Below are 10,915 nucleotides of genomic sequence, written 5' to 3'. Positions count from 1 at the left end.
TGTGGAAATGTGTTCATATGGCTATCCAATCGATTTTTCAGTTTCTCTTTTGAAATCTGTTATTCGCCAAATATGTATGATTATGTTGCTCCAAATAATATGTCGATGAATTAATCCATCCATGAAGTGGAACGCTAGAACACACTTTGATACCATGGCATCCAATCATTTTTTGTAGATTATCTTCTTAATTTACCCTGCAAGTGCTAACTAGCTAAACTATTTCTTCTAAACAAATGTGGGATGCACATATAACTTTTTAGAAGGAGTGTTTTTTTTCCTGGTTCTTGCACTAATTACGAATAAATTATACCTAATAATGATAAGTTGCAGTGAGCAGACTTAAGCTGAATTTTGAAGAGATTAAATTTTTTTACAGTGATTTTGGGAAGACTATGTATTTATTATTCAATTCGAAGTTGTTTTTTTCTTGAATAACTGTTATTAGGAGAAAGTATTTACTGGTTTTATAAATGACTAAATTTTCGTAAAGCATTTGGTTGGCCATCTTGAGGGAACTCTTTCTCTCAATCTCCTTTTTTTTACAAGATTTAATCTCGTAAATTCTGTTGAATACTTAGTACAAACTTAAATAATTAAGATTTCAATTACTTTGATTAAAATTTTTCATATTTTTAAATGTCATTAAAATTTTAAATTTTAATTTAGTATAAAATAAATTTCTAAAACAACATATAAAATTATAAAAAAAAAATTAAAAGAATTTGTAAAACTAATTTATCTGAACCTATGAAAGTAATGACAACCTATATTTATTGTATAAAAAAAATATTAAATACATTTAACATATTCACTTTATTAGAATATGTACAAAAAAAAGAATCACTTACCACCACAGATTTGTTACAATCCAATATCATTAGTTGTTTCAAAAATTATTTTCAATCCTCAATGATAGTTTATAAATATATTATATATTTGTTTCATTATTATAACATTACAATGACTATTTTCTTTCAAAAATCAATAGGTCACTTAGTCATACCTCAAGGGCTAAATAAAGATCATATGGTACAACATTCCAATGTCTTATAGCACCATGAAAGAACCTACTTTCTGTGCTTCACTGTAGAAGTCAAAACACCCCTGATATTAAAACAGGTAAAATACAAACCACACATTATATACACGTTTTTATCATTAATTAGTCGATAATTTCTTCCAAGTTCTGACCAGCCCATTCAATTTCTATACTTTGATTTCAACCAATACCTTGGCTCCATTATATACTAGTATTAGTGAACTATATACATATTACACTATCCCAGAGCAGGATCTTCTCTATTTTCTGCCAGTAGCACCAATGCGTGGTTTGCCCTTGACTTCAGATTCCTGCATTTCATATTAATATAATATGCGCATCATTCACAGATGATTAAAGGATATTTTTTTAAGAAAGGGATAGCCAAACCAAATACCTGAGGCAAGTGCAGGAAAATGTAGGTCTTTGCTGTTGTAGGATTAGAATTTTCAGCCCCTTTACTCCAGTCATAGCACACCTACACGAAAGATGTCAATGTATTAAATCCACATGTTTGAACCATAAAATCATAGAAATACTTCCATTGAGGTAAAAGATAAGACCAGCAACAATACCTAGATTTTGAAATCAGAATCCTTCTATCAGCAAATTACGAATCATATCAAGAATTTAATTGCCGGATAGAAAGTAGAGCAATGCAACAAAAACATTAACTCTCGTTCAATAACATCAACTCTCATTTAAGTTTATTAAACAAAAACCCAATGGTGCTGATCAATCCATGTGGTCGAATGCATCACCCAAACTAGACAAGTGACTATTAGGCCTGATTTTTGTTGTTGATGACTTTAGATATCTATTATAGAAGATTGTCATTATGTATCATGATCCCTTATCTTCTCACTATCTATCACAGAAGATTATCGCCATGGATGATAATCCCTCATGTTCTCCCTAATTAGCTTTTATCAAATATAGCAAGCAAGTAAAATCCCTCATGTCCACACCACCCTCAATCCTTAAAAAAAAATGCGTATTTTATAAAGATAAACCTCTAGATTGCATTGTTTGAACCATGCTTCTCGAAAGCAAAGTCCATCAACAAAATTATGACATCTGCTGGCAAATTCTTTATCCACGTCACTGTTTATTTTGCTCTTTAGTATCTGTTTTAAAATTTACAAACTATATTGCATTTTAACATCCTGTCACACATAATGGTGTGCTGAAGTCATGGGTGTTTTTTGAGGTATTCTCACAACAAAATGAAACAAGGAAAACAAGTTATGCAGCAAAAGAAAGAAACCCAATCATCACTAGTATATGTGCATAACTCGAAACAGGTGTAAAACGAATTTAACAAAGACGAAAATTTATGCAGAGTAGTAAGGTGGGCATACTGAGTAAGCAAATATTGAACCGTCACTATTGAAGGTGCTGCAAGGAATAGGTTGGTTGCATCTCAACATGGCCTGAAATAAGCTAAGTTTGCATTAGATAAGAAAGTATTGGGCAGAAAATATCACTACAATAAGTGTCCGTCAATGGAGCTGTTGATAAAGATGAAGTAACCTTGAGCCTCTGTTTACTATCCTTATCCCAAAAATTGAAAGCACCATCCGAACCAGCAGTTGCAAATGTGTGGTGTACCTTAGTAGAAAAATAATGTAAGAAATGATGATAGACTAAAGTGGACAAACTTTGTCAGTGATTTCTGATTTCCATTGGGGATAGAAGCAAGCAGAAATCGTGAATATATTCGAACAATCACCAAATAAACATTTGTACGTATGCTATAATTTTAGGGAGACCAACAAAATGTAAACAGCACTCAACAAAACAGTACACTGGCGAAAAAAAGAACTGAGCGTACAAGTATCTGTGAAATTCTATAACTAAAGGACATGGGATACTGCGATGCTTATTCATTGTTTACACAAAATGAACTGGATAAAAGATGTCAATACACCATAACCATGGGGCTAAGCATTTGTCAAACTCAAACATTTCAATGTCAACGTACTAACACTTGAAATCATTAGTAATTAAAATAAATTACGAGTGTTTTTATTCAATTACAACATGTAGTGCTGTCAAAATAGATTGAAACTCGTGAATCAACCTAGCCCACCACAAGTTCGAGCAGGGTTAGATTGGAAAAAAATGCGAAATTTTTGACCCAGTTCACCCGAGTTGAACCTGTGGTGAGCTAGGTTGACTCATCAACCTACCTATTTTTTTTAATGAAATCAAATTAATTATTCAAAACGCACAACTCTTACTTCGCAATAGAGCCTTTCTTGCTGCGCGGTTGCCTAGTGCTGTCAAAACGGACCACTCGGCCCAACCCGCCATGAATTGGTGGGTTAAACGGGCTTACTCACTTAACTTTTTTTCACCCTCTTCTTCCCAGATTCTTGTAACATGTTACTTTGATCGATCAAATTAAAACTATAATAGATGGACCAATTGATATAAAAGAAAATGAAACAAAAGAACTCTATTGTTATATATTCTAAGCTATTAAACATAAAATTATGCTAATTTATTTTAACGAGACATACACAAGATAAAACTGTCATGCTTGTAGATAGGTCTAAAAACAAGATAAAACAAATGGCATCTTTATGAATTATCCCATCTATTAAATTGAAGTCCTGAAGGGATAAATCCACAATATTATGCTCTCTTGAAGCATCTTTTTCTTTATCTCCGTCTACACTAAAATAAAAAAATAGTGTTAACTAATATATTGAAATACAAAGTAATAAATAATTAAAGACATGTGAGAATAACAATAATGTTACCTATTCGTTCAAAACCATGCAACCAATTTTGAGTTAAAATGAGTGCATCAACATTCTCTAGAAGAATGGAGGAATGATATTTGGTTAGGACACAAGAACCAAGACTAAAGGCAAACTCACTAGCAACTGTAGTGATTGGAATGCTAAGAACATCACAAGCCATCTTAGACAAGTTTGGATAACGATCTCGACAATCCCTCCAATAACTTAACACATCCAACTTATCAAAAAAACTTTGGATCAAGATTCCCTTCATCTAAATAAAGATCTAATTCAGACCTCCTAGTGTCATTAACATGTTGGTTCAAATAATCAACATATTTTTAAGACATCATGAAACAAAGCTAATATGTCATTACTCACAAGTAAGAAATAAAATATACATATTAAAATAAAGTAAGTCTAAGAATTAAAGACTTACATCAAATGCATCCATAAGTGGTCATCATTAGGAAAAGAAGGTTGTTGTGTTTTAGGAGAAACTTGAGAACTTGAAGTATTTGAATTTAATTTGACATATTCTTCAAACAACTTATACATGTTATCCTTTGGAACATTAATCTTTTCATCACAAGTAGAAGGATTAATCTTTCTATAACAAAATCGAATTGTTTCAAACTTCATTCGTGATAAAGAATAACCCCAATAGGAAGAATGTCACAATATTAATCCCAATACTTACTAAACCTGTTCATCATACTCAATGACATATCTTTAATCGTCAGATCATCACTTTTTACCTTTTCTTGTAACAAACATTCAATTTTTCAAACTTGCATAAAGTAACAGATTAGAAGTTGGATCAAAAGAACATGAAATCAAATTAGTCATTACATAAAATGACTTCAAGAACTCACATTTCGTAAAGTGGAAAAAGTCCGAAAAAATGTGAGTTTTTGAAGCCATTTTATGTAATGACTAATTTGATTTCAGATTCTTTTTATCCAACTTCTAATTGTTACTTCATGCAAGTTTGGAAAATTGAATGTTTGTTACGGGAAAATCTAAAAAGTGATGATCTGACGATTAAAGATATGTCATTGAGTATGAAGAACAAGTTTAGTAAGTATTGGGATCAATATTGTGACATTCTTGCTATTGGGGCTATTCTTGATCCACGGATGAAGTTTGAAGCAATTCGATTTTATTATAGAAAGATTAATCCTTCTACTTGTGAAGAAAAGATTAATGTTTTAAAGAATAACGTGTATAAGTTGTTTGAAGAATATGTTAAATTAAATTAAAATGAATCAAATACTTCAAGTTCTCAAGTTTCTCCTCCTACACAACAACCTTCTTTTCTTTTACTAATGATGAGTCAGTGATGGATGCATTTGATGTAAGTCTTTAATTCTTAGACTTACTTTATTTTATCATGTATATTTTATTTCTTACTTGTGACTAATGACATATTAACTTTGTTCCATGATGTCTTAGGAATATGTTGATTAGTTGAGCCAACATGTTAATGACACTGGGAGGTCTGAATTAGATCTTTATTTAGATTAAGGAAATCTTGATCCAAAGTTTTTTTTTATAAGTTGGATGTGTTAAGTTATTGGAGAGATCGTCGAGATAGTTATCCAAACTTGTCTAAAATGGCTTGTGATGTTCTTAACATTCCAATCACTACCGTTGCTAGTGAGTTTGCCTTTAGTCTTGGTTCTCATGTCCTAACCAAATATCATTCCTCCATTCTTCTCGAGAATGTTGAGGCACTCATTTTAACTCAAAATTGGTCGCATGGTTTTGAACTAACTTATTCTCACATGTCTTTAATTGTTTATTATTTTGTATTTCAATATTATTAATTAACACTATTTTTTTATTGTATTGTAAATGGAGACAAAGAAGATGGATAATTTAGGGAAGATGCCATTTGTTATATCTTGCTTTTAGACTATCTAAAAGCATGACAGTTTTATCTAAAAGATTGATCAAAGTAACATGTTATAAGAATCTCGAAAGAAGAGGTGAAAAAAAGTTAAGTGAGCTAATGAGTCAACTCGTTTAACCCACCAATCCATGATAGATCGGGCCTAGTTCAAACTTTTTCAATTCACTAATAAATGAGCCGGGTTGAGTTGGCTCACGAAGTGGCCAACCCGTAGTAGGTCGAGTCGGACCGGATGGCTCATTTTGACAGCACTAACAACATGTCGTCTGCATCTAAATTCCATAAATAAATAATGGAACACTTCACTTAAGATATTTGTTATCAAAGAAATCAATATTAAAACCAAAAACAAAACAAAAAAAACAAAATGTATTAAAATTGAAACCAGAATTTTGACATGTAATGTTAAGGTGTTTCATTTCATGAGAGTTCATTTATTGAAAATAACATTTTCAATGAATACAGAAATCTCAATGTGTTTTTTTTTTCATCATTATGAAACAAAAATGGATTTCTTTAAATCAGCATAGCAGGAACTATTTAATAAACTCAGATCTACTGAGCAATATATTTACACATATAGCTCAATACTTCAAATTGGTTAAAGAAAAGGAGAAAGTAACAAGGTGAATTAAATACTATTACTAAATGCATAATTGTAAAATTCAAAGAGACCATTCAAAGTAGTATGGCTGCAAGAGTAACCGAGCACAAACTTTAAGATGGAGAGAATGTTTCTTTAAGCTGCTTCATTTTTAATGATAAAGAATGATAATAACATTACTAAAACAAACAATAAGCAAATCACAACCAGGAATATTTTAACACCAATCATTCATTATAAAAAGTGCAATGACCCAATTGAAATTCAAAGAAAGCAGTCCAACAAATTAATACAAACTTAAATCAGAATAATAAGGCACAGGTGGAACATAAATCTTACAGGATGGAAGTTTAAAGAGTTGACCGAGTATATTTCATTTCCCTCTCTGTGGCATTTAAAAGTGAAGTTTTTACCCTGCTGACTGTCATCCAAATGATGCACCCCAACTCTTCCTTCTATTGATCCAACCTGAAGCAGGTATATTGTCAGTTTCAACATCCCAAAATTAATCAAACTAGACATACAACTTATAAATTGGGGGAAAAGATATTTTGTGTATTTTGGATAAGTTATGAAAACAAACATAAGTTGGAGTAAAAAAATTTAAGGAAAAGGACCAGAAAGTGGAGAATACCCCATTCTGCTAGAGTATGCTATCAGATTTATGACTCGATGTAAAAATAGATAAATACAAGCAACCAAAAAATTGGTTACAAAAGACACTAAATAGCACACAGTTGGGAAACAGTTGAATATTGATTTTTACAGAAGAATAAGACTACTCAAATGCAGAAAGGAATAAATATCTAAACCAAATGGAGAATGATGCATACCAAGAAACCTTGTTGATCAGGGAATGCTGAAAGGCACCTTGTTTGATACTTTAAGGGTGAAACAATTCTCTTAAATTCAACCTGTAGCAAATGAACAATGGCCAAAGGTAGGGATACTAGCCAAAACAGAAATGAAAGCTAAAAAAAAAGAATAATCCACAGGATGAATAGTTTGAATAATACATCATATATCAACACATTGATCTAACTGAAACAATTAAAATGCTCACAATAGAATATGAAAAGGCAAATGATCAACAAACTAGTATTCAATTAGACAATCAGTACAGATATCTGTGGGAAAAGTATGATGTTGCCAAACCCACCAGGTGACTGAAGCACAACTAACGTGCATTCATTTTACATCTACACACATTCCAATGCACATTGAAAGCAATCTATGGTTCTTGAATAATTGAGCTGAATAGACGTTTAACAGTGTTGAACATCAAATCAAACACACTATATATATATATATATATATATATATATATATATATATATATATATATATATATATATATATATAGTTAATTGATTGTCCTACAATGAAGCACACAGCAGAAGAGAGAAAATAATTGCATATTTGGAGCCAAATTGTGGCTATTAGTTTGTTAGAATGTTAGAAATGTGAAAAGTACTTATGCCCCTGGGAAAACCACCCTCAAAAGTTAGCTATTAAGGGAGCCAAACACTCAAATAGTCCACGAGCATCCCATACTACACCAATCAGAACCCCTTGTTGGTAGCCATTTCCAAAACACTGACAACTAGGCTTTGATACTAGTGGATAAATACCCAAACACTTGGGGATTCCCCCCTCAAAAGCTATTTATTAAGGTGGAAAAACTACACCGGGCATCCCATCCCATACTACTCAATTAGGGACTTAGGCACCACAAATTACCCAAGTTCCTTCCAATATGCTTGATGTTGGGTTGGAAGTACTTAAGACTAAACTTCTATTCAAGGTCCTAACAGGCGAGGAAGTACATGAGACTAAAGTTCAGCTAAGAAAAAGATAAGTGAGGATTGCCTGATGTCTGGGAAAAAGTATGTTGGGCTACAATTTATTAAATTTGTGACTTGAATGACTGACGTCCCAGTAGAACTACATGGGACTAATCTTCTGCAAATAGGTTGTCCTACTTTTGCTCAGTATGATTCCAAATATGAGATATCTAAATAAACCATGAACCAAATAAGTTTTTCTGGATATTATGTTAGTGGCTTGAGGATGCCTATCGTACTTGGAAGGAAAACTCATTCCTTCCTTTTTACTATTTGAAACCTCTGGCTCCAAACAATCATTCGGAGTACCTGAGTGAATATACATTGAATTTCTGGCCCAGAAATTGGGATGTTTCTTCTCTTTCTCCTAGATAATTTATTATTCTCATCTAACTCCTAGTTCCTGCTCCTCACCCTTAATAAATTTAATATATTTATTGTCTAATTAAGCAATAAAAAGAAACAACCCCTTTTTATCATGAAATCTTGAGATAAAATGGTCGTGATATAATAAGTGAATACACAACTGAAAGGTAACACTAATAATGCATAATACCATTAAGTTGAGATTCGCTAAATTAGACTGAAAGTATTACCTGAGGATTTTGCAAGTTGTAAACTACTAGATTTCTATCAGCAGTGCCAACAACCATCAGAGGATGTCTCACTGTCATAGCATAGCAGCGCTCTGGGAGTTGCTGTGTGTGCACAGGATTTGACTGCCTTGTATCCCAGTATCTAAAAGTAGCCAAAAGAGTCATGTGCAAGGAGAGGACAGAAGAACCAGATCAAGAAACATTGCAAGCTTCATACCATACTTAATCAGAAAGATGTGATAGATATCAGCAGCACTACAAAATAATAAAATATAATATGCAATGGCATGCTATATAAAGATAATACACATCACCTGATGTGTGTGACAAAAACCAGCCTGAAGAGCTGATTGGATATAAACAAAGAAGAAGAGATTTCATTGTAAAAGACAAAAACTGATGTCCCTAAGTTATAAATTAAGAAAATAATAAGATGCTCTAAAATATTCTAGATATAAAGTTGATATTATGAGATGATTTTCATATACTCTAATTACTAAAGTTATAATTTAAAAACAAATTGCTGTAAAGGTAGCAAATGCTAGTGCAATACTTCAAAGTCCTGTCCCAGCTTCCTGTGGCTAAGAGATTCATTTCAGGAATCCAAGCAACTTCTTTGATGGGTGCATCATGCATGGCAATAGTCATTGGTTGGCCTCCGGATAATAGAGGCCACATCTTCACTTGCTTATCACATCCACCAGAGAAGACAGTTGTGCCATCATCTTTCCATGTAGAGCACAAAACCTTTGCAGGGAAATAAAATGATGAATTTATGACTTCATAGACCAGTAAACTACTGTTGTTTAAGGAAAAGGCAGAAAAGAGAAGAAACATCGTGAAAACCTATTGTCTAAAGATTCAATTGTCAAGAACTATTAATATAAAGTTAAATATGTTCTTAATTCCTAAAAAATAAATCTTCTACTTGTGGTTCCTCGTCTAAGGAATGTGCCAAGAAATCTTGATACTCAAAAACATGTATAACATACACATGAATATTGTAAGACTAATGCAAACCGTCACACCTTAGGACACTGAATGAAGAATATGGAATTTTTTTATTAAAAAGTATTATTAATGTGTTCCCAAACAATTTCAAATGCAACGATGTAAGTCCAACAAGGGCTTCTATTCATTCCTTAACTAGTGCCCATAGAGGATGGTTTGCAAGAACCATACCTTAACATGAAAAATAAGCAACCATACATTACATCGCCATTCAGCAATAGACTTCATTTTAAGCAACATCATTGGGAAACCTCTATATCCTAATGTCTTTGTTATAAAAAAGCTTTGATTATTATACCTGACCATAATAATATCCGAATCCTACCAAATTAACCTCGCACATGTACCAGAATAGTAATTCATGAAAATAAATACATACATGCAGACACACACATAAATAGTAAGGAGACATGAATAATTAAAACTAAAAGAGCTTACTGGATGATCGTGCGTTATAGAAGCCTTGGGGACAGTGGCCACATTTACTCCATTCCGTGCTACCTCCCAGCAGCGAACCTGCAAAAGGTTGCTCATAAACCTCTCCAAATGAGATGTTTCACAATGAAGACAATGAAATGAGTGAGAAAGAAAGACCTGATTGTCCCAAGAAGTGGCTACGAGGAAGTTGGCTTTGGGACTGAAACTGAGACTGGAGACAGAATCAGTGGGAGGCTGATTCACCTGCAAAATTCACCAACAAATCATGAAAACTCACACTGCACAACATAACAACCTGTTTCTCCCAGACGGAGTGGACTTTGATGTACCTCGAAGGACTTGTTCGGGTTCGGATTAGTGTTCGACAGGAAATTGGACATTTGCAAATTTTCTCGCTGGATTCTCTCTCAGAAAATTTTTGCAGAGAGACAGTGTTCGTAGTTTGGACTTTGGAGGGAGTTGGTTTGGGCCTTGGGTTGGGTGGGAAGAGAAAAACGTGAACTAATGGGTTTTGTGTGGGTAAGGGCAGGCGTAGGAGTTAAATACTACGACCTAGCGTTATTACCACGCTTGTTTTTGGGCTCTAACTAATTGCCGTTAATATGTTTATTATGGGCCTAAATAAATATATTGACGAGGGTTACTCCCTCCACCATGTTGCTCTATTTACCTTTTTATTCTCATTTTATTCTGTTCATTTTTTTCTTTCAACGAA

General features: G+C 33.0%; 1 protein-coding gene across 1 annotated transcript; it reads right to left on the bottom strand.

The window, feature by feature from the left end:
- Positions 1-970: 970 nt before the first annotated feature.
- LOC124839464 (protein RAE1-like) lies at positions 971-10,696 on the bottom strand. The gene is made up of 11 exons (XM_047315283.2): positions 10,530-10,696; positions 10,357-10,443; positions 10,201-10,278; positions 9,305-9,498; positions 8,752-8,893; positions 7,145-7,225; positions 6,651-6,779; positions 2,576-2,653; positions 2,404-2,475; positions 1,440-1,520; positions 971-1,353 (listed from the first exon to the last, which is right to left on the bottom strand). Exons 1-11 carry the CDS (start codon positions 10,578-10,580, stop codon positions 1,303-1,305), a joined length of 1,044 nt encoding a protein of 347 aa, XP_047171239.2. The 5' UTR covers positions 10,581-10,696; the 3' UTR covers positions 971-1,302.
- Between the last annotated feature and the right edge of the window lie 219 nt (positions 10,697-10,915).

This window comes from Vigna umbellata, chromosome 5 (assembly GCF_029865625.1).
Source record: "Vigna umbellata cultivar VRB3 chromosome 5, Vumbellata_1.0, whole genome shotgun sequence".
NCBI classification, from domain to species: Eukaryota; Viridiplantae; Streptophyta; class Magnoliopsida; order Fabales; family Fabaceae; genus Vigna; species Vigna umbellata.
Note: the sequence above shows the minus strand (reverse complement) of the source record. Positions and strands in the feature narration are given on the sequence as shown.